This window comes from Catharus ustulatus, chromosome 17 (genome assembly GCF_009819885.2).
Source record: "Catharus ustulatus isolate bCatUst1 chromosome 17, bCatUst1.pri.v2, whole genome shotgun sequence".
In the NCBI taxonomy this organism is placed as follows: Eukaryota; Metazoa; Chordata; class Aves; order Passeriformes; family Turdidae; genus Catharus; species Catharus ustulatus.
The window spans coordinates 11,062,136-11,089,487 of NC_046237.1; the positions used below are offsets into that span (position 1 = coordinate 11,062,136).

Below are 27,352 nucleotides of genomic sequence, written 5' to 3' on the forward strand. Positions count from 1 at the left end.
TAAAAAATCAATTAAAATTACAATATTTACATATCTGGCAGACACAGTAACTTCTTGTTACATGGAGTTCACTGCCAAAAGCTAAACAGTTCTTTAAAATCTATAAATTACATGTACAGCATATAGTAAGTAACATACATCAACAAAGCCTCTAGAAATGTCATTTACAGCTGTCAAACAGGACAATAAATTCCAATAAATAGAGAAAAAAGTCATAAAATTATTATGTTAAAGTGATTTTTTAATTGCTCTTTCAAAAAAAAAAAAAAAAACAAGCCACAAGAACCAGACATCATACAACACATTTAATATACCAAAAAGAACTTCTGTACCTTAAAAACAGGCAGCTTTTGCCTTTGCTGTTCAATGGAGAGGGAAGCATAAGGGTTGTAGATGACGGTGACAGCGCTGCTCTCAGCAGGGCTCTGCCTCTCCTCTGAGACACTGACACCAGGACCCTCTGAGCCTACAGAACAGGAGTGAATTTTAACTGGAACAACACACTTCTGCCTGGTGTATCACAATACAGCCAAAATAAATGGGTTTCATACAAAAAGCAATCATGGGTGGCAGCATATTAAAACAAACAAATTTTCTGTGAAAGCAATTGAAGTATTACCTAACAATACACAACACGCCCCTCGCTTCAGCCCTGAACCTACCTCACAAACTGAAACTTGACTTATTCCTGCTGCAAATTATCACAAAACTACTGACAACTGAAACTGTGGAATTACACAAGGGAACTAGAAACGAAAACTCAATAACAGAATTTATCATCTCCAGCTGCAGATTCAAACAGGAAAGTCTGAGAGCAAAGAGAAAGATTCCCGTAGGATTTCCTTGCTTGCACTTCTCCCACTATTAAAAGTCCTTTTCAGAACTGCCAAGCAGTTCCACCACAAATCAACAATTACTATGATTGTTTCCAAGGTGCTTCTCCACTGAGCTGCTCTCCATGGTGTTAACCATGGCTATTCCCACCCATGGCCAGGATTTTGCTCCTCCCTCAGAACACCTTGGGATTCCCCTGCGCACTTCATACCCCTGGAGACCCCCGCAAAGGGCAACACAGCCACCCCACAAACCAGCCACTCCATGCCCTGCCCTGCCCTGCCATCCCACCCTGGGCAGCACCCAGCTGGAGCCACAAACACCCCCTGGGCTTTGGCAGAGAGGGGACAGCCATTTCCCCACTGTCCTCATAGAATCATCACGGTTAGGAAAGACCTTCAAGATCATCCAGCCCAACCTTCAACCCTGCACCACCACTGTATAATCCCTAAACCACAGCACTCAGCACCAGATTCAGACGCCTCTTGAAAGCCCTCAGGGATGGTGTGATCCACCACCTCCCTGGGCAAATTATTCCAATGCCTGACCACTCCAACAATGAAATAAGAAATTATAACAGCTAATCGGAACCTCCCGTGTCTCAGGTTAAGGCCATTTCCCCCCGGCTCTCTGACAGCAGACACCGCAGAAGAGACCGGCTCCCACCTCAGCACAGCCTCCCGGCAGGAGCTGTAGGGAGCGACGAGGTCACCCCTAAGCCTCTTCTTCTGACACTCAGCACACCCAGCTCCTCCCGGCGCTCCTCATAAGCCATGTTCTCGAATCCCTTCAGAGCCTTGCTGCCCTCCACTGTAAATGCTCCAGCGACCCCAAAGAGCCGAGGGGGCAGCGCCGCTGGCTTTCGCCGCACCCCTCACCACGGCGAGGCAGGTCGGAGCTCTGTCCCCCACACCCCTCACCACGGCCAGCAGGGCTGCATTCCCCGCAGCCCTCACCGCGGCGGGGCTCCATGCCCCACACCCGCACATCCCGCACCCCCCACACCCCTCACCCGGCTTCCAAAACTTCACCGGCCCCACGGGCGCCGCCATCTTGGGGTGAGAGGGCGGCCGGAAGCGGCGCCCACGTGACGCGGCCGCGTTGCCATGGAGACCGCGCCCCCTGGCGGCCCGTCCGCGCGCGGCAGTGACCGAGCTTTGCGGGGAGCAGATCTGGCCTCAGAGCCCCGTGACAGGGCCGAATATTGCCAAATACTGCCAAATACTGCAACCAACACACAGCACAGTTACTGCCAGCACTCAGTAACAGATCTGCCCTCAGTGCCCCATAACAGGGCCAAATATTGGCAAATACTGCCAAATACTGCAAGCAACACACAGCAGAGTTACCATCAGTGCTCAGTAACAGATCTGCCCTCACAGCTCTATAGGGCCAAATATTGCCAAACACTGCCACCAACACACAGCAGTTACTGTCAGCACTCAGTAACACGTCTGCCTTTCTGCCCTTACAGCTCTATAGGGCCAAATATTGCCAAATACTGCAGCCGACACACAGCACAGTTACTGTCAGCACTCAATAACAGATCTGCCCTCAGAGCCCCTTAACGGGACAAATATTGCCGAATATTGCCAAATTCTGCAACCAACACACAGCAGAGTTACCGTCAGCACTCAGTAACACGTCTGCCTTTCTGCCCTCACAGCTTATAGGGCCAAATATTGTCAAATACTGCAATCAACACAGAGCAGAGTTACTGCCAGCACTCGGTAACAAATCTGCCTCTCTTCCCTCACAGCCCCTGGGCTGAATATTGCCAAATACTGAATCCGACACACAACGCAGTTACTGTCAGCATTGGATAACGTGAACTACCACTGTCAGCATTGGGTAACATGAACTATCTGGCAGACGCCTGTGCGGGTGTGTGGGTAGGCAGCACTACAGTGGTTGTCCAAGGAACACTGGATATAAGGAACAAGGTACAAACTGGATGAGGGGAGGCCCTGATCAGAGGAACTGTGGCTGCTCCAGCCCTGGCAGTATCCAAGGCCAGGCTGGACAGGGCTTGGAGCAGCCTGGGACAGTGGAAGGTGTCCCTGCCATGGCAGGGGTGGGATGAGATCAGCTTTAAGGTCTTTTTCAACTCCCCATTCTGTGGTCACCTGGGGGAACACACAGGATTTAACGGGGGTCAAAAGATCACTGCTAAAAAGTCTCTGCTCATTAATTAATTAGAGCTGATTCCTTCTCCAGGGAAAGATGCCCCCACACCACCCACCACAGCTCTTGCACTTTACACTGGGCAGCTGAAGGACAAGAAAGAAAATTATCGCACTAGTAATGAATAGATGCAGCTGTTTCCCACCACAGGCTACTTACAGGCTGTTTAAACCACAAACATACCCATGAAAGCCCATGGAAGTTACTATTGGATCAAACTTAATGTAGGCTTTGAGTTAATTAAGTAGAAGCTAAAGGAAATTAAAAAATAGAAAGCCCAAACTGCTTCTAGTAAGTTTAGTAATACTGTCATATATTCATGCTTATGAGAAAATAAAAATCTACTCACATCTTATGTTCTTATAACTTCCATGCTAGCAGTGCAGTTATAGTGATTAGCACAAACTGCAACTCAACAACACTCTACCTCCCTAGTCACTTGTTAAGCTGAGTAAACACATGTAAAAGAGGTTATTAAGTTATAATTATGATGTTCATAAAGTTCTAAGTATATTTTTCAATGTAATTCGGATTTTAAGTCCACACTATCAAAAATAAACACAACTCACAGTATTTTGTATCATCAATATATTGGTAATTGTTGAGAAAAAAATCTCACATGGAAGAGCTGCCTATTAAAGTAAGGAGATGAATAACAAATAGGAAAGTTATACTTGAGAAAATATATACAGAGAATTATTATGAAAATAAGATTGCACAAACAGTATTTTGCATAGAGTTCAACACTGTATGGGGTTTGCCTTTATGGAAAATATAGCTAAGAATAAAAATACATATTTCAAACTACTTTACATCTGGATGGAAGTTAATAGTACAAAACTATTGAATATTTACAGATTAGGAGAGCCAGAATGATTATATTTCCATGATTGTAAGTGCAGAAGAAAGAGGGCCCAGATTAGTTGCACACTAATCAATAGTACATTTTTGCAATGTCCATTTTTGCAAGATCCATCTATCCAGTTTAATGTTACCTTACTGCTGCTTAGCTGAAACCCATGTGAAATCCCCCTGCCAAGTTTTAACCTTCCCCTTTGAAGCCCAGAACCCACAAAACACTCACACAAGCACATACCCAAGTATTTTGCAGTAGAAGAGCCACAAGAACAATTGAGAAATGGTAAACCTTTGTTTTGACTAATGAGTATCTGCACTGGCAGGCTGCTGGAATTTCAGTACCTCAGTGTGCAGCTGTTTGGGAGGAGAGCTTATTCATTTGAGGGTGGCTTTTTTACCCCTCCAGAAATGAATGGATTAAAAAATAATAATAAAAAAATTGAGCTTCCAAGAGACCTTAAAAATAGTTCTTTTGCTGACTTCTGTATCATTGCATTTTTGGGGGAATTAGGACTTTTGTGAAGAGGCATCAGCTTCACAGATTTCAGGTCTACTCAGCTTTTCCCACATGAACAGACAGCAGCAGCAGCCACAAAGAAAACAAAAAGTCTGTCTGGTAATGTCAAGGAATTGGTCTCATTTGGCTCTCCTACAAACATAGTGGGTCCTTTAGAAAATTACCACTTGCATATGTTTATTGCATGATGTCCAGCAATTCAAACAGCTAATATAAAGGCCATTTGAAATTCAGTCACTGCTAAAGCCTTGTTTGCTGACACATTAGCTCGTTCTGCCTGCCAGCATAGCTTTGTAAGAAGAAAATGTAACATTAGAGGAGTAGTAGTGTGGTACTGACCCACTGGTTTCTAGATTAGGGTTATTCCTATTCTGTGTCATGAACTAGTTAATGGAGACTTTGTACAACACAAGAGCAAGACTCATTTCAGAGCCTGCTTTCACCTTGGAACAGACTTTCAAGCAATATAAATTTCAATACCTAGATTTCTTAAAAAAAAAAAAGTTGAGCTACCGAGCCAACACGACAGCTTAAAACATGCATGAAGAGGTTGAGAAATGAAAGTGTAACAGAATAGTAGAAGTCATTAATGGCTTTATAGTACTCTTCAAACAAAGCCACAATGCCAGTTTCACTTTCTCTCAGTCTGAGGTTTCTTTCCCAGCTGCCCTCACAAACACACTGCTAGACAGTGCTGGACAGGGATGGATGGACGTGGTTCCTGAGGTTCTGCTTCTTGCTCTGCATGGACATGCAGTTCATCTCTCTATGATCCAGTGTGGCCTCATAACCAGGGAGCCATTCCTCTTAGTCAGCGGGGGAGAGGTGTGCAGCGTGTTATTTGGGGAGTACAGGGCCTCCCTGGAGGCATGCAGCCAGCTCCTCTTCCTCTTCAGATCTCCTACAAATGCTCTCAGATACAAAAATTCCATTCTCAGGAAGTGTTCCCTGGTCACGTCTCTGGAAGCCACTGTTATCCTGAACAGCTGGTCCCACACCCTGTTCTTCTTGCAGCTGGAAAACTCTTTGAGGTTGATAGGCTTTGACCGTGAATGAAGAATCCGAAATTCCAGGTCAAAGTGCGCGACTGCGGGGCCCGACAGGATCAAAATGTTACTGCTGTTCAGCTTCCCATCTGTCCATGTAAAACTAGCAAAGGAAGAGTGAGAAAATTATGAGTTAATTCAATATAATCACTAATGAAAGTATTCACGGAAAATTCTCCTTCATCACGTTTAGTTATGTTGTTCTTACAACCCAACGGATGAGCAGTGGGCTCTTTTAAGGACAAATGTCAGTCATAAAATCTGATAAGGAAAGCAATTCTGCAGTATTGCTAGAGAGAAATCATGTAAAGCAAGAGAAAGAAATTGGCACTTGCCTGTAGGAGCCTGTTGTCACTCTAATGCCATCAATTAACATGAACTTTTCACGGACTTTTCCAATGATTTTGGTGCCTGACCTGGTGCAGTATGTGCTCCCCATGATAATCCGAACCCTCATCAACTGTCAAAAACACAGCAAGAGTCAGGTGCACTGCAGAGTTCAGTGACTGCATTTAAAGGAGTAACACAGCAATAACCATCCCTGATGAACTGCACACTGGCAGAAGAGCACCCACCAGGAACCAAGTGAGGATTTTGTCTTGTTTTTGTAGGCAAAGAGGTGACATTACAGGGCAAACCCATAAACTGACTGGGCAGAATTGAAAATTCCTGTCACCTAATCATCAGGATCCAAATTCCACAGAATCCTGAGAACCTGCTTCTCCCTCAGCCTTCAAAGTCTTGGCGAGCCCAAGCAGCTCCAGTCATGCTTTAGGAACTGGACATTCCTCCTACATTTCCTTGAACATTCAATTAATATTTGTGCTCAGAAAGCAGCTGTAACATCCAATTAGAAAGGTTTCAGATTTTCTATTAATTGCTGTCTTAGGTAAGAATAGTTAAACCTTCCAAGATAGAGCTGGAGCTACATAATACCCATTATAAGTTGTAGCAGCAAGTGTAATAATTCCTTCTTTTGACAACTCAAAGATTACCCCAAGAGGATCAGATCCCTACCCCTATAAATATGACAAGGCTCACCTTTTCCTGCTCAAGGTCTACTCCCAGATCCTTGCACATTTTTAGAAAGTGAGAAAATGAAGAGTGATCTAGAAGGATATACACTTTAACTTGCCGTTGGTTACAGGCTTCCAAGAGGTCTGTGAAGATATCAGTATCTGTGAAGGAATCCATAACTAGGGCAATCATCTGAAATGAATTTGAGCAGAATCCATTAGGCTGTTACCACAGCATCCCAAGGGGGATAGTACATGAGAAATTTGACTTTCAATACTCCCTCTGCCTTTTTTAAAGTGAATATGGAACATGGTACAGTCTTCTGTGATACAGAGTATTCTTCCTCAGCCTGAGACAGAACTAGACCCGGTTTTGCCCTATGTTAGGCACATTTGATCTCTTCTTAAGCAAGAGGGTTTTTCCTTCCTGAGAACAGATATCTTTTCCTCATAAGCATTGCCAGAAGAAAAAGGTGAGCTTACTTCCAATGCTACAGTTTTCCAGTCTTTCAACTTTCCAAATATGAAAAGGAACAGTAAGAAAACCCAAAACCAAAGTGTCTGACTGCTCTTTACATCTCACCTCTCTGTTCAAGATAAAAGCCAGGTTTGTCTTCACCTTATTATTGAGATTCTCGTATTTCAAGTCAAGATCTGAGTAAAAGATCCCTTGAGAGACAGATCCTACTCCCACAGGTAGGAACCCCAGGGTTTGCCGTGGATCATCCGCAGGAATGGGAAGCAATGGGTGTTTCTTTCAGAGACCGGGAATGGGCACGCTCGGGGTGCGTCGCTCTCGGGTGCCGACTCCCCGAGGGAACGTAGCGGCACAGAGAGCCCGGCTCGGTTTTCAGCAGTACCGGGGCAGGAAGCTGGCAAATAATGAACTTATTTACAAAAGAACTACAAAAGAGAGTGTAAAAGATACAAAGAGATACGAAACAGCAGACTAATTAAAAACAGAAGGTTATATACAGTAAGCGAAGCGGGGCAGGACGAGGTAGCCCGGACAGCTGCGCAGGGCAGGGCGCTCGGCGGGCACTCACCTGCCGGGCGGAGCGGATCTGCCGCCGCACCGCCTCCTTGCAGCCGTACATGCTGTCCCCGCAGCCGGGCTGGAAATGCGCCTCCACCCGCGTCAGCCCGCGGAAGGCGCCGCTGGCGAAGCCCGGCCAGCCCAGCTCCAGCGCCGGCGGCTCCAGGTCCGAGCGCTCGGGGAAGTAGGTGAGCGACGAGGCGTCCAGCGAGGCTCCGGCCGAGGGCTCGGCCGCCGGCTCCGGGCCCGCGGCGGGCGGCAGCGCGGCCCGAGCGATGTCCTGCACCTCGGGCTCCGACAGGAAGGGCGGCAGCTGCTCCCGCCGCAGGAAAGCGCGCAGCGCCTCGGGGCCGCCCGCCACCAGCTCCTCCAGCGCCAGGCGCTGCGCCTCGCTGTACGGCCCGGCCGGCGGCGGCCAGCGCCCCGAGCCCTCCTCCAGACACTGCGACGCGTTGGCCATGGCCGGAGCGCCCCGCCGCTGCCCCGGCTCTTTATAGCGCTCTCCTCCGCTCCTCCCGGCCGCTCGCCCACGGGACAGTCACGGGTGGCACAGCCCGCAGCCTTCCCCACGCCCAGGGAAGCGCCCGCAGCAGCGCCAGCCGCTAAGGAGGAAGGATCAGCCCAGCCCCGGACCTGCTGCCCAGCCCGGATCAAAAGGCTGCTCCTAAGGTTGGAGAGGGCAAATGGCCCCAGCTTGAAAGCACCAAGCCGACGCTTAGTCACTTAGTCACCCCGATTTAAAATGCCAAATAAACAGAAAACAGCTCAGCGATAATCAGGTGAAAACCTCATGGCAAAAAGGAGTTTAATTGTAAAGTGTTTCTTGTTCCTTTTAGAGTACCTTAACATCTGCAAGGTATAATAAAGTTGAAAAGCACACAGAACAAACAAGGTAATTTTGCACTCAAGAACTGCAGGACTTAAGCACTTAAAATTCAACACGATATTGGTGTTGAACATGTAATCTTGGCTCCCTCCCTGCAACTTGGCTTGCTGCCAGTGTTCCAGATCCACAAATCAAGCAATAAACTATCTTATCGTTTCAAACAAGTGCAGACAGAACTTTTTTCCCCACCTCCAACTTTAGTGAAGGAGTGGCTGCTTTGAAATCCAAGTAACAAAAGTAAGTAATAAGCCTCTTTGTCCATAGAGATTTCAGACAGGAATGCCAAAGTTACTTTTTCTCAACACTTGCAGCCTTTTTGAGTTATGTGTATTTTTATTCATTCATTCAATATCCAAGCCAATGGCTGAAATGTGCCATCTACTGGACACACACACACCCTAAATAAAAAAATAGATAACCGAGACTGATTTGTTCTGGCAGAATTCAGTGTGGTTGGCCACTGAAGTACTGAGATGCAGGTCTAAAGAAAAACAGTACAGGTCAGATCTCAGGGAGAGACTGCACACACTGCTCAGGTAAGAGACCCTGCAAGCACAGACATGCACAGAAATCTGCCAACAGTCAGATAAAGGCTCTGCAAAGCAGCCAGACCTCAAGACCAGTACTCAATATTGGAAGTATCTTCAAAAACTAGAGTGGCACTTTAGCTCCTCAAACCAAGTTCGTAGTGGAAACATGATAGAGCAGGAAAGAATACTTCAGACAGCACAGTTAAAAAGAAAAAAAAAAAGTTTGTTTAACTCCCACAGTTACTTGTAAATTAACATTACCCAGGATAACCCATAACATTCTGTAGTGCATTTGTCAGTTTACTTTTGAACAGGGGCTTTGTCACACACCCTCAGTGATTGTCTCACCTTGGAGCTCACTGCAAAGAAGGAAACACACATGTACACACACATATAGATATTTTCATATCTCTAAACAAATTCACAAGAGCATGATCAAACTAAAGGGCGAGTTAGGTCATTCTGTTTCAGAAGGCCTAAACAATGGAAAAGTAATAGCGTTGAAGATAACCTGCAACTGTTTCAACAGACTCTTTGGAGCTTTAGTAGAAGAGTAACATGTATATCACAGAATAAAATCAGCTTTTTGACTCTTTGTAAAAGCTGATTCCTCTCCTATCAAAGATAAAGTAGAAATTAAAGTCAATATTGGAAAAAAAGATTGAGAATTCCTTGATATATGATAGCTCTCCAAAGCCACTCTGAGCAAGTTCAGTGCATCTCAGATTTTTCCAAGTTTACATAAATTAAAACTAAGGCAATAGCAATCCAGGAAAGCAAGTTCACTTTTGAGGTTAAATACCCAGAATTAAAATGATCATCACCACTAATGCACACAAGAGAAACCTGCAAGCAGTTACTACATAATTCCTCTTTTTCATCACTTACACTGCATAGTATAAAACAAAGTGCTGGAGAGTGGTGTACATGCATATTAAACAAGTAAAAGTGCTGGACGGAAGGGGAAGAATCTTTAGGTACAAAGTGACAGCAACGTGAGGCTGAGGTCTGTGTGCTGTGTGGAATCATTTATTCAGGGAGAAGAGCGAGGCGTCGCGGAGGCTGCGCAGGCTGGCGCTGATGTCCCGCCGCTGCTTGAGGCTGCTCCTGCCGGGGTACTGTGACATGTAGCTGGCAGGGACACGGCCCCGCCGCGACAGGATCTCCACCATGTGGCTCAGCTTCGACCTGATCGTGGAGTAGTGGAACTGCCTCTCTTTGTGCAGTTTCTGGAAATACTGTGCCCTGTGACTGCTGGAATATTCAAAGGAGCGGAGGGAGGATATTGAGCCTGTAGAGCTTGCAAGAGAGCACTGAGACGATGATGAAGACAATGATCGCAGGCTAGAATTGGATACAGCCTTTCCAGAGAGAAAATACTCTTCTCTTGACAACTTCCTGGGAAGGAGGGGTGTTTCTGTGCCCTCCTCCTCCTTTGTCTGTGTCACTGCAGTCTTCAGCAAAATTGATGTCTGAGTGCCTGTCACTCTGGCTGTGACAGAAGCCTGAGTGCTAGTGTTTGCTGTGGCAGCGCTGGCCTGAGTGGCTGCATTACATTTGGTCACAGCTGTCATCTCTTCCCACGGGCCAGTTTGAGTTGATGCACTTTTCTGCTCCACTGAGGCCACTTGATTGCTGAACGACTCCTCTTCACACAGGCAAGAATGCCCCAGGTTACAAAGCTTTCCTGCAGGAGTATATTCAGTCTGATCTGTTTTTTCCAGCAATTTCTTTGGAGTGCTAGACAGTCTGGCAAATTCTGCTCTCAAGTTGCCTTCCACAGTATATTCTTTAGAGGATTCTGTTCTGGTCAGCAGGTGATCAAACATGTTCCTGCAGCTGGACGGTGGCTTTGGGCTGATGGGCAGTGACTGGGCATAAAGAATCCTGAACTGGAGGTCAAAGTGTTCAACCACTTGACCTGACAACACCAGCAAGTTGCTGCTGTTCAGCTTCCCATCAGACCATGTGAAACTGTTGAAAATAAACCAAGACTCACTGTTAATCTCCAGTGAATTTCAATAGTACAGCTACAGACAGCAAGACTCAGCTTAAAAATTAAGGCAAGGTAAAGTAAGAAGCCAACAGACTATTCATTTCTGCAGGAAGAACTCTATTTAGCCATGGCCAAGCTCTCTGCTAGCAACAAGTCATGTAAACCAGTTTTCCAAAGGTGTTTTCAGATTTGTGTCAGCCCCACTTTGACTCAGCTAGTCCATGTGCCATTGGCACTCACTAACACTGGGCAAACAGCAAAGTTAATACATCTTTTTGCAGCAAATCTCCATTTCTACAGCTTCACTGGGCACCAGGAGATCCCAATACTTGCCTGTAGGAGCCTGTTGCCACTCTAATGCCATCAATCAACATGAACTTCTCCTTGGCTTTCCCAACAATTTTGGCACCTGACCTCATGTAGTACGTGCTCCCTGTGACACTTCGAACCCTCATCATCTGGTTCAGAAAAGAAAGGAGAAAAGTAACATCAAATTTAAGTTCATTTCTAAAACCTTTTGATTAGCAATTCTACTTAAAAGCAGCTATGCACAGTATAGAAGATAGGAATGAAATGAACTTTTTATAGAATGTGTATCAGTGTTTTTAGTCACACAGTGCTAAATTGCTGTTGGATAGGTGAGAACAGTCAGCTCCAATTAATTACTGCCCAGGAAGGCAGGAATGCTTTTCCCTCTCCAGAGAAACTTTAACTGAAGTGACCATAAGCCTATCCAAGCCAAGCCATAATGCAGCCATGTCCGTTTGTATTCACAGCAAATCACCTGGCTCACATCATCCAAACCCTTTTAAAACAAAGTATTAGGAAAGAAAGCAGATGATACCAGAGCTGTACCACCCTTTAGCTTCCCACGTTTCTGTTTTCCTTAGCAAGCAATTCCTTGAGCCAAAGAATAAAGCCATTTAAATATTGCAAAATTAAATCTCTGAAAATTGCTGCACCCTCAGGACAGGGATCTCAGTGCACACTGCACACAAGGCTGGTGCACATGATGGTTGTAGCTCCTACACATGGGCAACAGACAGGTTGCTTTAGCTTTTCAAGGCAGTCTGCTGCTTTATAGAAAGGTTTCTTTGATATGCATAAACCATATCACAAAATTAAAAACAAACCACACTGACCCCAATTTAGTACTTACACTTTCCTGCTCAGGACAAACTCCCAAATTGTTGCACATTTCCAAGAAATGGGGTACAAAGTCCTGGTCAAGAAGGATGTAGACAGGGACTTGGCGGTTGTTGTAGGCATCCTGAAGGTCACTGAAGATCTCGATGTCTGTGAAGGAATCCATCACAAGGGCAATCACCTGCAAGGAAAGTCACACCATTTGAAGGATTTATTTTACACAAGGCCACTGCCTCCCCCAGCCATTTTCTCCTGCTGCTATCATCAGGGCCTCATGCGCATTTCCTTGTCCTGCTGCACAGGCCCTGGCAAGTTCTAAAGATTTCTGTATGCCCACAACACTCCTGTAAATTCATTTGTGCCCCAGCATGAAAAGCATAGGACTGAAGAGGTTTTTCCTCTGTCTGCTGCATTTGTACACTTTCACATCCTCCTTTCCTACACAATCCTCTGTAATGGGGCCACACTGGGGAAGCTGTCACAGCAGAATCTGGGCTCCAGACAAACCATCTCTACACCTATCATATTAGTATTTCAAGCAGTGACAGGAGATTTAGCTCAAATGGCCTCCTTGCTGTCAGATCTCACAAACCCCAGCTGATCTCCAGACTCTTCCTGGTTTCTATATTCTTACTGAGTTTCTATCCCTTACCTTCACAGGAAATGCCTCCACTCACCCAACAGTTCTTCCAAAAAGGCAAATCCTAAGATGGGAATATCACATTTACGAACCATCTCTCCAGCTAATTCAGAGCCACCTCAAACACTGATTTGGTGCTAGAGTTCTCACCCTTCAAAACCACTTCTGTGTAGGGACAAAGCCATAAAGGATTCAGTTTATGACTGAATTTTCCACTTTTCTGTTAAACCAGCATAAAGAACAATGATAACATAACCAATGTGGGTACCTGGCACCTGCCCTTATCAGATGGAGGCTGCTGCAGCACACCCAAGGTGTGTAAGCATGCAACACAACTGCTCTGTGTGTGGCATGGCCTCTACTCACAGGAAACCTTTCCCACAGGAACATGCTGAGCTTTGCATTCCCACCTCTGTCCTGCTCCCTAAGGGACTGGTTCTGTTTGGCTGAGTTCTGACATATAACATGCACAAGCACATGGGTATTTCTAGATAAAGTTACTTTATGTTGGCACTTCTTGCATGTGTCCTGAGATTTCTGCCACCCAATCACTTGTCTAAGTGTTGAAGAAGATTAAAAACCAATAAGATGCTTTTGACAAGATCAGACAAGTAAGAAAACCACCCCTGAAAAGAAAACAATTCACACTAAATCCTTGGGAACGCTGATGTTTTCATATGACAGCTCAATTCACAGCACGTTTGAGTGCTAGTCCCAAAATTAGCAGCTGAAAAAGAAATATGATGTTGCTCAAAATATTTAGAGGAAACAGAGAAAAAGCTTTTCTCTACTCATCCATTCAGGATAGCAAGGACAAGATCGCAGCAGCCACTTGAACTAACTGCATTTGAGTAGAAATTATGCAGCATCTGAAGTTTTCCCAGTCTTCATCTTAACTTGAGGAATTCAGAAATGATTGAAAAGTACCACACAGAAGCTGACATTCAGTGAATTTTAGGGTGTCAAAAATGTCCCTTTATGTCCATAAAAATGCTCCCTGGATCAGGCACAGCCACAGGTGAGGCAGGAGCAGCTTGCCTTGCTCTTGGCTCAGTGTGAGGGAAGGTGTTCGCCCAGATGCTGCAAGGAACAATATTACAAACAAGAACAGCTTTCGGGGGGAATAAATGTCTTTGTGGTGTTTACTCGAATTACCAGAGTGGTCTCATATAGCTGTAGGGATTGTCTGAGAGCAGAGCTTCCTCTGTGACCGTTTCTGGCCAGCAGCCCGTGGTTCATGCCATCCTCACACACTCCCTAAGTTCTGCCCTCGCAAGGGAATAGAGACTAGGCTCGGTTGCTGAGTCAGGGTGTGCCGTGCGCGTTGCACAAAGAGACAGGGATTGCTTCACCTGGCCACCCAAAAAGGAAGCTGCACATTTAAATTTTAGTTGAGCCAATGGAATGGCTGCTCAGGAGAAGGGTGGCTCCCGGCTGGGATTGCAGTTGAAGGCTGTAAACTGCGGGAATGCAATGAGCTACAGGGAACAGTTACAAATTCCAACGCCACGTGGTTCTCAACTGTGCATCAGAACAGCCCGCTCCTGGAGAAGGAAAGTCCTGTCAAAAGCAGTTCTGTACGTCACTTGGGGGCTATTAGTGAGCTAAGGAAGGGAAATACAATCATGGTGTTTTATCTATAGGTAACCTTCTTTTATAAAAGAGGCTTTTTGTGTGTCACGCCCTTTAAGGGACAGTAGGAGGTTTCTGCAAGCGAACCTGTCTGACAGAGCCCATCCGTGGGGAATGTAGAATAGATTCTAGAATAGCTCAGCGTGAAAGCAGGGTCAGCTGGATACAGCGGCAGTGCTGCGGGCCGGGAGCTCCCGGCGCATCAGCCCAGAGCACCCGGCAAAGGGAGGGCCCGCTGGTGCAGCACCCAGAGTGCCACTTTTCCTCTGTTTTCGAGGTTGTCCCCGTCAATACGACACTGTTTGCTCGACAAGGGTTTAAAGCCACTTGGCTTTGCTCGGGGTGTCCCATGGCGACGCTGAGCGGTGCCAGTGCCCATTTTTGATGTGCTCGCAGACCCAGGGGAGAGAGGCAGGGCAGGGCAGGGCGCTCGGCGGGCACTCACCTGCCGGGCGGAGCGGATCTGCCGCCGCACCGCCTCCTTGCAGCCGTACATGCTGTCCCCGCAGCCGGGCTGGAAATGCGCCTCCACCCGCGTCAGCCCGCGGAAGGCGCCGCTGGCGAAGCCCGGCCAGCCCAGCTCCAGCGCCGGCGGCTCCAGGTCCGAGCGCTCGGGGAAGTAGGTGAGCGACGAGGCGTCCAGCGAGGCTCCGGCCGAGGGCTCGGCCGCCGGCTCCGGGCCCGCGGCGGGCGGCAGCGCGGCCCGAGCGATGTCCTGCACCTCGGGCTCCGACAGGAAGGGCGGCAGCTGCTCCCGCCGCAGGAAAGCGCGCAGCGCCTCGGGGCCGCCCGCCACCAGCTCCTCCAGCGCCAGGCGCTGCGCCTCGCTGTACGGCCCGGCCGGCGGCGGCCAGCGCCCCGAGCCCTCCTCCAGACACTGCGACGCGTTGGCCATGGCCGGAGCGAGGCACCGGGCCCGGCGAGCGCTTTGCGGAGAGTTTGAATCCAAACAGCGCGGCCGCCGCTGGCGCCTTCCCCGCCCCGCGCCGCCGTTGGCTCCGGCAGGGCCGCACCGCCTCCCCGGGCGGGGCCGGCTGGGGCTGCCGGGCCGGGACAGCCCTGCCCGAGCCCTGCCCGAGCCCTGCCGGCTTCATTGGAGCTCCCCGGCTGGGACAGCCCTGCCTGAGCCCTGCCCGAGCCCTGCCGGCTTCAGGGGAGCTCCCTGGCTGCGATCGCCCTGCCCGAGCCCTGCCGGCCTTCAGGGGAGTTCCCGGGCTGGGACAGCCCTGCCGGCCTTCAGGGGCGGGCAGGGATCGCGGAGCTTTTGCCCTGAACAGAATCAATCCCCTCTGAGAACCCTTCTCGTGGTGATGCTAACAAATGCTGGAGCTAAAGCCCTGAACACTCCCACGGCAGGCAGGCACAGCTTTGGCTTTCCAGCTTGGCTCCTGCTCCCAGTTGCCGCCACCTCACAGAATCACGGAATATTCCGTGGTGGAAGGGATCCCCAAGCCTCATCCAGGTCCAATTTCCATGCACAGGGCAGCACCAAGAGTCCCTGAGAGCATTGTCCAAACACTTCCTCACTCTGCCTTTGAAACAAAAGATGACACCCACCCACCCACCCAAGATTTCCTCTTCCAGACAGCCCGTGGCTCTATTCAGCTGGGAGGCAGAGATATTTAACAGAGCACCAAAACTTAAACCAATTAAAACAAAACCAAAAAGTCTCAGTGGCATTTTTGTATTATTAAAAGAAATTTAATATAATTTTTAAATTAAAAAATTCAATCTCTATTAAAGACACTGAGTCAGGTGCTAATACTGTCAAACACGCTTTTGGCATGAGTTTTACATAAAGTTTAAGATTTTATGCATTGCTTCAACATGTTAAGAAACCATCTTCATACTTACAGTAGCAATAAAGTCAATTCCATACAATATCAAATATCCTTTTTTTAAAAAAAGTTTTAAATATATTAGACTCTGATTGCCAAAATGCCATTTTATACACAAAGCTGCTAATACAATATACAGTTCTTACATTATTTTTTTTTCTTCACATAAAATACATTTCATCAAGTTTTATCTGTACATCGTTTACTACTGATCAATGGAATTACGAGTTATTGCAGAAGGCTTGCCATCATCTCTTACTGTCCTGTACACACAGCAGTCCTGCCTCTCCCGGGGTTATCCACCCTCCTGCAACCTCACACTGCAATCTAAAGGCTGAAGACATAGTGGTGGCAATACTAAGGCTGCATCTGCACTGTTTAAAAACCCGTATCTCCCTCCAGCTGGGGGTGGAGATCATTGCATTGGTGTAGCTTTGGGAACAGGTAACTTGAGCAGGATCTCCTCTACTACAGCTTCCATGGTTGAAATACAGCAAAATAGTCTAGGTCATTATTGTGCCATGGCTGATGTTGCCTGGAGTGCCCAGTGATACTCGAATTGTGTGAGGGAACTAAGTCCATTAGCAGTTTGGCCAACATGAAAACAGAATAAAGGTGAAGAACAACCAGGGAGAACTGTTCTGTTGCAAGCCATGGGCAAAAGAAATCAAAAAATGTAAATGTGTTCTGGTGAAAGAGGTGAGACCTTGCTGCTGCAAGTGTGTTCTGAATTCTGCCTGTAGAGAACTCACACATTAAAGTAGTCAACGTGATTTGTTAAAATACAGTGAAGCCCCTGTGCATTTCCTTTCTGTATTTTTAGGAAGAGAGAAGTGGCTAGCACGAGAGAAATTGAAAGTGTAAATAATAGTGTCAAAATCTGGCATGCTCTGAACTATTATCTCCTTGCAGAAGTCTCCAAGTTAAAATCAGCAAGAACTGTATAGCCACCACAAACCTTCCAGAGACAAGTTACCTTTAGCAAGTGTAAGGCACAGAAATAACCCAGGTGTAGGGAGAAACCTTCCAGCAGACAGACAACACTTCATCCATGGCTCACTGGAGACCAGTGCTATTGTTTTCTCAGGATATTCCCTTTTCCATGGTAACTGATTCAGTTTCAGCAGGGATGATGTGGGTAATCAGAAAAAAGGACACTAGACAGAAGTTGTAATGCCATTTGGGAGCTTTTAAGGGATTTCAACCCCATGAAGGAAGACCCTGCTCAATAAACTCAAGAAGTCACTGCCTCCACTGAGTATTGCACTGAGTCATTATTGCTTTTGCCCTGCCATGCTCTTCTCCTTCCCTACCAGGAGTTCCTCATCCAGGTGGTTCTTCAACCACACCTCCTAGATGGCACAGAATCACATCAGCTAGAGTCAGTTCTTCCCAAAACTGGGAGGGTTTTAAGATTCAGGAGCACCAAAGAAGTGAAATAAGGTGGGCTGAAATCACATCGTGTGGTGTGTGAAACACAGATCCAGGTCTGGCTTCAAACAGATTCCAGCAATGGGACTTTAAGCCCTCAACTAACATTTCAGCACTGGGGCTTCCTGGGCTGAGCTCACTAAAGTAGAGACATTGCTTTGAAAGACACCTTTTTCTTCATCTAACAAATTTCTCTCAACACGGAAGAATGTAGCTTTACATGGAATGTAAAGCTGCTCTCATCAACCACTTAGTTGCTAGAAACAGTACAAAGTCAGCACACAGGAAAATCTTGTGGGGAGAAGGAAGGGTTATTCTCATGCACCTCTGCCTCCAACAGACCTGTCAGTACATTCACATTCCCAGATCTTTGCAGTCTCTATCAACAGCTACAACCTTTGGCTCGCTGGTAATTGAACTGGGACTCTAATCTGGCCTTGAATCTTTAATTAGATATTTATTGATCTTAAAACCATCCAGTATATCACAAAAACCTCAAATGTTCCTCTAATAAATGAAGATATGCCAGTCACAACATGGTTTCTAGCTTCTATAGCTTTTTAGTCATATGCCCTCTGCTCTGTACCTCAGAGCTTTCTTCTGGGATGGCATTTAAAACACACAGATATCAAAACCCCACTATTGTTGTAACACTGCCAAATTTTACAGTGAAAAGTGTTATTCCTAGAGGTAGGCTGCTACAATGCCTGTGTAAGAGAATCTATGTTTTTTTTATTCCCCCAAAAGCCTGTTTTTCTTCACAAAACAGTTCACCAGCAGCAGGTTAACTATCCACCTTACAGAATTCCTGATCCCAGACCTACAGCCAACAGCTCTGCCAGTGCTCCACAAGCAGTGACCATTACATACCAAATGTCACCACACAGAAGCATGAACCCATTCCAGGCCATTCTTCAACAGCCTTCCAGCTCACACCCTGGTGCAACTTCAGCCCAAGGCCAGTGGTAGGTAAATAACTGGCAGGGGTGTGAAACACATTCTGCAAGATTTATCCATTACTGCCTCTTAACCATTAATAACTTTCCTGTCTGATTAAGAATGGATTACATTTGATCAGACACCACTAGACTTCACAGCCAGGATGACAAGTTCCCAGAGTTTTACAAATGTGAAATACCAATGGAAGCCAAAGAGCTGTTTGTCTAAAACGGACTGGTTTCCTGCAGTTTTGATGTATTAACAGCTCTCAGTGAAAGCAAGCCTCAAACTACTTAAACTATTGCATTCAGTGATCTCTTTTTCATTTCCTTGGAATTAGGCAGGGTTCAAGACACTTGCTAGCACAAAGTTGCTCTGAGAAGGAAGAGGGCCCTACTCCTCCTTTGCTGGGAGGGAAGGCAACATCTGGGCCCAAATTTTTGCACCATATACAACCTAGTAGATAGCGGCACCAAAATTTGTTAGAGTGAGTTCAGAAAACTCATTAGGATGGGTGTGAAGAGACAAACCTCACCATCAGGGGAGGAGAGAGGCACCTGAAATATCATCTCCTCTGCTCTGTAATAGCCAGGCCACACTTGGTGTTATCCCAGACTAATTTACTTAAGGTAATCACAAGATCCACTGTTAACCACACACAGATGCAGTAAAGTCTTTCCAGTTACCAAATCATCCTCTTACTGTTAGAGAATGACTTTAAAAATCCCTTAAGGTCAAGCATAAGAAGTATTTTCTAGTCCTATAATTAGGATATGTTAAAAAATGGAGAGAGCCCCACTTCTCTGCATGCTTCAAACTCTGCCTTTAGCAGAACTGGGGTTTTAAGTGAACCAGATCAACTGCTACCACTTCCCAGTTTGCACCTAAAACTGGTGAGTAAAGAGAATTCTATCTTCATACAATTCAAACCATTAAGTTGTCAGCCCTGTATGGGAATGTATCCAGCCCCAGCAACAGGTGGATTTGATGGGGGGCAGAGGGTAGCACTTAACAGTCACTGGCAGCCTCAGTCAACTTGTTATAGCCTAGAAAAAAGTTAAGGCTGTGAGGATCCCCACAGAGGAAGAGTACATGTGAAGGGGAATATTGATGTCTAACAGGTGCCAGGTAAAAGGAAGATGGGTGGAAGCTGCATTTGCTGTAGCTTGGCTGAAGCACAACTACATGAGCTGGATTGAATCCACTGATGGCTTACAGAGACCCAAACAGGTTATCTGTCTTCAGAGTTTGGAATTTAAGCTGCCCAAGAAGACACATATTCATGCAGGCAAACAGTTACGTGTGTGACAGCCCCTCTGCGCAGAGGAGTTAAAGTTTACAGTTACTCCTTAGAAACAACTGAAGTGAGGCCAGCTCCTCAGAGCTGTCCCACACTCTCACCTCCCCCAGGTGCACAAAGCCTGAACTTGCTGCAAAGCCTGCACCACACCCCCAGGTTACCCTCAGGTGACAGTGCTGGCCAGGTGGGCTGTCACAGCTCACATGAACTACACCGAGACAGCGTTGGAGCTGCAGCTGCTGCACAGCAGAGAGGCTTTGTTAAGTACTGATGGTGTCAGGCAACTCCCACAGACACACAGGCATTTAAACATTCCTCTGCCAGCTGCTACCACTGCTGACAGCTTCAGCAAGGGAGCTGGGAAACAGAACAAAACATCTCCTGTCCTGCTGCAGTGTTCAACTACCACAGCAATGGTTCAAGTTATTTCTCAGCCAAAGACTGCAGGTTAATGCACGTGCCGTCACATGTACGGGATTAGAAATGCTTTCATGGTGCTCCTAGTTAGTGTTGGCAAGCCTTTCCTTCCCATCCCTCCTGAGCCCTGTCGTTCTGGAAATCCAGAAAAAATCAGAACACAAAGCATATTGCCCCTAGTATCTGTGTTGAGCATACAGAGTAAACAAACAGAATCAGTAGGAAAGTGAGATCAACAAAAGTCTTTTCAGTTTTAACAAATTAAGAGTCTAAATAGTACAAATAAGTTTTTTTTTAAATTACTTATCCCAATATAGACCTTTGTCAGTATTTTATTGCAGTAAAATTCTATTGCCAGGGCCCCTTTATTGCAACATCAGTTTTAAAGCCTATAGAGTGAAGCCTGTTCCAGGAAAAGTTCTGCTTCAAACCTGATGGCAGTCTGCAGTGACAAGGTGACACGAGCAGAACAGGACCCAGCCAGCGCACAGTCTGTGATGGTGAGCTGTCACTGCAAGGAGGTAACACCTTGCAAACTTCCTAAGAGCAGCACCTGTGCTTGCTTGTTGCTCCAGCCCAGGAAGTGCTGGATCCAGCTGTGTGGGAAACAGCTCAGTCCACTCTTGCACTCTGATCTCCCCTCCAGGATGTGTGCATCACCTGAGTGAAAACACAGCTCTGAACTGTCACCTTCCAGTTGCTCGGTGACTTACAGCAAGAGGCTCAGACACAAAGATTTGAATTCAGATCCTTTCTTTGTTCCAAGGCAGCTCATGACTTCCCAAGGATGGGGAGGCAGCACACCATACCTTCTTCCCCAGGGAGCAAGACTAAGGAGACTCGTTTGACATCGTGTTGATGTGCATCCCTTCCTCTCCCAAGAGCCTTGCTCCACCTGCATTACTCATCCAGCTGCAGTGGAAGTGATTGGCAGGGTAAAGTACAATTTGAGATGAACAAGGCTGCCACAGTCAGGATGTCCATAACCAAATTCTCCCTTTGGAATGCAAACAACCTGGCCACTGTGATAGATCCAACCAGCCCACCCACGTCTCATTTCCTCTGGGGTGAGACACAGACCAGACTAGGAAATCCTGCAGCACCCGTGCACCTTCTCTTCCATTTCCTCCATGGGAGCTTTGAATTTCAAGAGGGGCGGATCACCACTGGACACTGTGTAATACACTGAGGTCCCATTGGAGCTGTAGGGAGAAGTCCTGGATTCGATTAAGTGCGACTTGGCCTCGCCCACGTTGTCAGCAACTCCTGCCATGCCAGTGCTGAAGTGGGTGCTGAGGAAGGGGTGCTGCAGCAGCTTGGCCGCAGCTCGCTGCCGCTTCAGTTCCGACAGCGTCTGGTGGTTGTGCTCCTTGTAGGTGCCCCAGAACTGCGGGGCCTCGGGCAGCCCGGGGCTGCTGTAGGGCAGCACGTGCCCGGGGTTACTGTCAGGGTCAGCGTGCATGCTCCAAATGTCCCCGTTGGAAAAGCTGTACTGGTAAGGGCTGGCAGAGGCCATCAGTCCGTTCTGCAGCGGCATCTCGGTGTCACACTGGGTGCTTTTGTTCGCTAGCTCCGGGAGGAGGGAGGAGTTCTCCAGCACTGAATTCTGGAACAAGACATGAAAGAGCATTTGCTCCCATTCCCCACAGCAGGGTTCATTTCTGTACCACCTCCTGAGTCTGCTCACACTCAGCCTTTCTCCCAGACAGGTGCTGCTGCACAAACATTGAATTCCCCAACTAAAGCTGCGAGCCCCAACCAGGAACTGTTTCCCAAACCTTAACTCAGAAGCGCCCTCCACACACAAAAATTAATATGCTTACCTATATAAGATGACAATAATCTAATTAAAAACAAGTAACTGTAAAGCAAGTTTGCAATTCTTTTCTGCTTACCAGTTTGTGAACTTTAGAATGAAAGGCACACACTATATTTTTGGAGCATCCTGGTTCATTTTTGTCTCAAAACTGTGTATGCAGCTGTAAATCCAGAACAGGCTTTCCACTTGAGTGGGACATCCCAGTTTATACCAAATGAGAATTTGATCTTCTGTTTACACCTGGTGGATGAGGTCTACAAATTTTTCAGCCTCCTTCCACCCACCCACTGCTACTGAACCCACACCACCAGCCCTCCTCAGTGACTCCCATGAAAGAGAAGAGATTCCTTACAGGGTCTGTATTCTCCTGGTCAGTCCGAGTCTCCCCAATTTCTCCAATGAGACCCGAGTTTCTCCCTTCTTCTGCTGCCCCCAGCTGCTGCCAGACCATGGCCTCCTTCTCACACTCCTTCCTGTAAAGGTTTGTCCGGTCCGAAAGGCTGGCCCTCCTCACCACCTTCCTGTGGGACAGGGACAAGGGCCATCAGAGCTGTGAGCAGGACATGACATTTCCTCTTAGCCTGTGGTTCTTCTCCCCTCCTCCTCCTCACACTTAACAGCCTCTCCCTCTGGAATGGAATGTGGATTCAGCTTCCTGACACCCACGAAGAGTAAAGGCACTGTTGTGGATACTGAAGGTGGGGGGAATTTAAGTTCTAAACTGGCACTGCAAATCTGTGTTAGAGCTCATGCAGGTCACCCTATGGACCTATTCTGAAACCAGTGGATTAAATGTAGAGGGAAATGGCCCATGGGCTGTTTAGGGAACCTTGTGGTGTGCAGGACTGCTTTGGTGTCCAGTAAACATCTCATAAAGACCTGTGCAAACTGTGTCTCAGCACTGCATCTTGGCCATGTGACATACTACTGAAAAGCTCAAATCAATCCACTTGAAGCAATGATTTTCCAACACCAGTTTCAGTGGTTTAACAGGTAAATTCTCACCATTTGATCCTATGCTCAGAGCAGTTCTTAAACCACATCAGCACAAAACTATTTCCTCCCAAGAATTAGCACCTCTTCCAAGTGAAAAAGCTGCTCTCCAAAGGAGCTCTGCTTTCAGCAACCCAGGTGAGCTACTGCCTTTCACAATTCATTCAGAAAGGACAGATGGGCTGTTCTCACCGACCTCAGGGTGCTCTGCAAGCACACCTGGCTGGCCAGGCCAGTGCCCAAGTGACCTGCAGGGCACAGCACAACTCACCCCCGGCTGCCCGTGCTGGAGGTCCTGCGGCTCAGCGAGGATTTGTGCCTCATCTGAGACTTCATGATCACATCGTGTTTGTGCTTCAGCTCCAGAAGCAGCACTTTGAATTCCTCCTCTTCACACAGATCTATGGCACACACAGACCAAGCCCTCTGTCAGACAGTTCTCATTAACACCATGTCACTAATTGTGCCTTCCTAGTTAGACAGCCTGGTCTTAGGGCTGCACACAACAGCAGGGAGGCTCCCAAGCACAGGGATAACACAGGAAACACACAGCAGGAAAACTTGGTGCTTGGGAAATGCCTTCTTCCTTCTTTTTATGACCAGAAGCATTTTCTGTAGTAAAGTAGATGCTTCAAAATTTCAATTGCAGTTAAAGAAACTTCAATTTTGATTCTAAAAAAACAGCTAAAAAATTGTGATGAAGCTTCTGAAAGCACCACGTGAAGACTCCAGCCATTTCTTTCTTTAAGCTTCATAAACTCACCTATTGGCATCTCATCCAAAGATGTCCTGGCACTCAAACTAGCCCCATGGGACACAAGCAATTCAGCCATCTGCATCTAAAGAATGCAAAGAAAGCCAAGTTGATGGAGGTATTTGAGGCAATTTAGGCTTTCCTCCCTAATGCTAAAGGCTGGAATAAGATGAGAGGCAGTGGCACGCAGGTTCAACTCGCCTCAAATAACTCTGGTATGTGTGTGATGTTAAACACTGTTCCCACCATCCACTGCACAGGCATGCTCTGCCTGAAATTTCTCAGCAACCACTTCTTTCTGGAGCCCATGGGACCTCTTCTGATGCTGTCTAGAGAGCCCAGCCCTAGTACAGATTTATTCCATTTGCAGAGTACTCCACAGTTTGTCCAGAAAGAAATGCCACCCTCACACATGACACTTAGAATTCCTTACCTGACCCCAGAAAGCAGCAGCGTGCAGAGGTTCCCAGCCATCCCAGTCCTTAACATCCAGGCTTGCCCCCTGGTCAAGAAGCACTTCAGCTGCATGCAGGTAACCATTGGCTGCAGCTATATGCAGCTAGGAGATAAGGAACAGAGCATGAGCCATCTGCGAGCAACACAAATGGTTTTATACACTGAGTTTCAGAGGATTTTCTTGGCTAATGTTTGAGCCTAGAGCTGGACAGGCAGCACATTAGCAAAGTTCAATATTGCCTGCTTGTAATTCTGTTTGGAGAGGAAATTGCTTAACAGTTCTGAGAATAACTTAGATATTTGGATGAGAAAAATAATGTATTCACATTTTAAATCAAGGGCTTTTAAGTCCTTCCCAATCAAAACATGAGCCTGCATTGCAGAATATCATCCACTCTAAGTTCTGCATTCCTCATGCCAGAAGAACATCTCATCTTCCCCACTAAAGTGCTGTGGATGTGATTTTTTTGAATCAAATTTACAGCCTGCTTTAGTCAGGACTCCCTCCATGCAATTGCACTTCCAATCACACTGTAATTATTTTCACCATTTGAAAGTCAAAAACATTTTAAACCCCGGCTACTCAAACTTAAGGGAGTATGATTTTTCAGATACTGGCTTCCAACTACAGCCACCACTTTGGAGACAATCAATAATGATCTCTTTTAGTCCCCCAACTTCATGTCTGAAGATTTTCATAATTGCAGTCTGCTGCTGCATCTCTGGGCAAAACATTGACCCATGCACTGCTCTGAAGGGATTAACTCCCCACAGAGCTCCTCCTCCTTCAGTTGAGCTAAAGGGGAAAATCAAAGCTGCTTTTCAAAAACTTTTCATGAGGATGCCACCACACAGAGTTACAATTTCATCTAGAAATAAATTCTGATGCTTTCTGACTACCCAGTTAATTTCTACATAAATTCTATGCCCTTTTCTAGAGGTCACATGAATTAATAAGGAATCAGTTGGAGGTGGTACAAAAGGGGGAGCTAAGAGGCTTGATTAAATGTATATAATCCTTGTTAAAGGGAAAAATGTGTTAAAAAATAAACTGCAATAAAAACTTCAATCATCCAAGCTTACATAAGGGAGGGAGCCTGCCCTCCCCTTACACTTATGGTATGTATTAAAGGTGGCATTTAGATTAAGAAACTGGACTGCACTGCCATGGCCTGGCCCTCAATCACACAAACCAAGTGCCTGTGTATCAGTTATGTGTGGGCCCAAGCATTAAATGACCATGGTTGTATGAAATGCCCAGCCCATATGACCCCATTTCTGACCTCTCCCTAAGCTGGGACTGCTGTAACACACGATTTAGGAGATACATTTGTGGGGTAAAAGGAGCTGGGGCTGTTCAGCCTTCTCAGCCACTGCCCAGACAGATCAGATGCCAGCTTGCTTTGTGCTGCACACTTGTCCAGGTGCCACCCAGTGAGAACAAACACAGTGGCCACTGACTCTGGGTGAGCCAGATCCCACACAAAGCAGAAAGGAGGCAGGAAGCCTCCAGGGCTCCCAGCACTGATCCTGCTCCCAGGAAAACCAGCAATCTCCTCCAGAGGAGTTCAATCAGTCCACGAGAAGCAGGAGGTTACTGGGAGGTCTCCCAGGCTCAGTTCCCTGCAGGTCAGCAGATGTGTTCTATTCTGTGGGACTCCTCTCAGTGACATGCACCTGTTGATTTTGTGTAACTCCTGCTCCAGGGAAGGTTTCATAACCTCTGGGCTGAAGGAAAGCAAAACTGAAGCTGCTGCAGTTTCACTCACCAGCGTAGCACCTTGGGCATCAGTCCTGTTCAGGTCTTGTCCAGTGGCAAGTATGTCATGAATGTCACAGATCATGACCTGCTCCGGAGCAGCTCGCATCTCATTGATCCTTTCCTGGGTAATCCCTGTTCAAATTCCAGTTAGAAGGAGGACAGTTGGAAAGGTTCAGTAAAACTCTCCTCTGGTTGAGTAAAATAAGACTTATGATCCTGGTTGATGTGACCCCACATCCTTCACCCTCATGATCTTTAGGAATCAGAACAACCAGAGTCAGCACCCAAGAAATTATGCCAGGAGCAGCTCTCTGCTTTTCTCCAGAGGCAAATCAAGAACTGGGAAACAGGGTAATTTTTAGTACCACATTGACCCATTTCTGTGTTTTACATAAACTCAATCTCCTTACCTTGATAGGCCATGCAAGTCTCAATGACATCCAGGGTTGGCTCATCTTCACAGAGGTCATATGGCATGTTGCCATCTGCATTGACTGCCAACAGGTCTGCTCCACTGCAGGGGGAAAACTGAGTTACACCAGGAAGGAACCTCCGACAGCCACAGCAGACAGTGCCAAACACTGGGATAAATGCTTAGGAAAAACTAACTGGGGTTTGATAGTTTCCCAAATGCCACCAAGGTAGGTATGAGATAAGAAAGATTTGAAGCAAAGCTGTGGAGCTATGAATGGAGAAGATTAATTCAGAATTGGATGAAAGGTAATACATCACACCTCCTTCCTGAGTCAGTAATGCCCTGTATTCCACATCCACTCCATTTTTATAACCCTCATCCAAAAACTTCCTAACCCAAGTGGGAACATCCTCCAAGGGATGCTTGACTGCATCCTCTTCTCTCCTTCATTATACAAAGAAGAGTTGAATTTTCAATGCTCATCTCCCAGATGACAGCACCACAGGGAGAAGTCTCCCTGTGGAAGAAGGCAGCAGGTTAACACTCCCAAAGCACCAGCACTCTGGGAAAGGGAGGAGAGGGCTCCATCCACAGGCACAGCCATCTGCTCCAGGCAGGATTCACCTGAAACAGCTCAAAACACACCTGGCTTCCTCCTCCTTGCTGGCAAGTCTACAAAGACTGGAGCTTTAGGGACTTGGCCAAGCACCCTGTGTCACCACTGGGGATCAAACACTGCAGGAAGTTTCCTGATCACTAATTAAGACCCAGTGAGACAGGTCACAAAGTTCACCCAGGTGTCTGAGTTACACAAACACACTGCTGCCCTCCTAGTGTCTGCTTGACTGGGGCTGGAAGATCTGAAGTGGTGTTTAGGAGTCTGAGGGTAGATCCTGCTGGCTGCTCC

The 27,352-nt window shown here is 46.9% G+C and overlaps 4 protein-coding genes across 5 annotated transcripts in view; all 4 read right to left on the bottom strand.

Annotated features, from left to right (window-relative positions):
• The window catches only part of LOC117004358 (probable ATP-dependent RNA helicase DHX35), a 28,467-nt gene extending 26,544 nt beyond the window's left edge, over positions 1-1,923 (bottom strand). For both annotated transcript variants that reach the window (XM_033075102.2, XM_033075101.2), the window contains exons 1-2: positions 1,847-1,923; positions 333-466 (exon numbers count right to left, since the gene is read on the bottom strand). In XM_033075102.2, coding sequence (XP_032930993.1) covers positions 333-466; positions 1,847-1,886 — 174 coding nt within the window. In that variant the 5' untranslated portion in view covers positions 1,887-1,923. The remainder of the gene's footprint in view (positions 1-332; positions 467-1,846) is intronic.
• Positions 1,924-3,591: 1,668 nt separating this feature from the next.
• LOC117004555 (protein FAM83D-B-like) lies at positions 3,592-7,951 on the bottom strand. Its single transcript, XM_033075378.2, has 4 exons — positions 7,502-7,951; positions 6,481-6,648; positions 5,775-5,899; positions 3,592-5,542 (listed from the first exon to the last, which is right to left on the bottom strand). Exons 1-4 carry the CDS (start codon positions 7,949-7,951, stop codon positions 5,152-5,154), a joined length of 1,134 nt encoding a protein of 377 aa, XP_032931269.1. The 3' UTR covers positions 3,592-5,151.
• Positions 7,952-8,017: 66 nt separating this feature from the next.
• Positions 8,018-15,216, bottom strand: LOC117004307 (protein FAM83D-B-like). The gene is made up of 4 exons (XM_033075018.1): positions 14,767-15,216; positions 12,063-12,230; positions 11,237-11,361; positions 8,018-10,881 (listed from the first exon to the last, which is right to left on the bottom strand). Exons 1-4 carry the CDS (start codon positions 15,214-15,216, stop codon positions 9,933-9,935), a joined length of 1,692 nt encoding a protein of 563 aa, XP_032930909.1. The 3' UTR covers positions 8,018-9,932.
• A 791-nt stretch (positions 15,217-16,007) lies between these two features.
• PPP1R16B (protein phosphatase 1 regulatory subunit 16B) overlaps positions 16,008-27,352 on the bottom strand; it is a 57,613-nt gene continuing 46,268 nt past the window's right edge. The window contains exons 5-11 of the mRNA XM_033074909.1: positions 26,441-26,544; positions 26,038-26,162; positions 24,246-24,371; positions 23,822-23,897; positions 23,330-23,459; positions 22,418-22,586; positions 16,008-21,852 (exon numbers count right to left, since the gene is read on the bottom strand). Coding sequence (XP_032930800.1) covers positions 21,331-21,852; positions 22,418-22,586; positions 23,330-23,459; positions 23,822-23,897; positions 24,246-24,371; positions 26,038-26,162; positions 26,441-26,544 — 1,252 coding nt within the window. The 3' untranslated portion in view covers positions 16,008-21,330. The remainder of the gene's footprint in view (positions 21,853-22,417; positions 22,587-23,329; positions 23,460-23,821; positions 23,898-24,245; positions 24,372-26,037; positions 26,163-26,440; positions 26,545-27,352) is intronic.

What these genes read in the sequence shown, in the direction of transcription:
- LOC117004555 (XM_033075378.2), bottom strand. Translation starts at nt 7,951, where the DNA reads ATGGCCAACGCGTCGCAGTGTCTGGAGGAGGGCTCGGGGCGCTGGCCG. An exon ending in TAGACCTTGAGCAGGAAAAG is followed by an intron (nt 5,900 to 6,480) that starts GTGAGCCTTGTC and finishes TGTTTTTGACAG; the next exon opens with TTGATGAGGGTTCGGATTAT. An exon ending in GTGACAACAGGCTCCTACAG is followed by an intron (nt 5,543 to 5,774) that starts GCAAGTGCCAAT and finishes TTCCTTTGCTAG; the next exon opens with TTTTACATGGACAGATGGGA.
- LOC117004307 (XM_033075018.1), bottom strand. Translation starts at nt 15,216, where the DNA reads ATGGCCAACGCGTCGCAGTGTCTGGAGGAGGGCTCGGGGCGCTGGCCG. An exon ending in AGATCCGCTCCGCCCGGCAG is followed by an intron (nt 12,231 to 14,766) that starts GTGAGTGCCCGC and finishes CTTTCCTTGCAG; the next exon opens with GTGATTGCCCTTGTGATGGA. An exon ending in GTGGCAACAGGCTCCTACAG is followed by an intron (nt 10,882 to 11,236) that starts GCAAGTATTGGG and finishes TATTTTCAACAG; the next exon opens with TTTCACATGGTCTGATGGGA.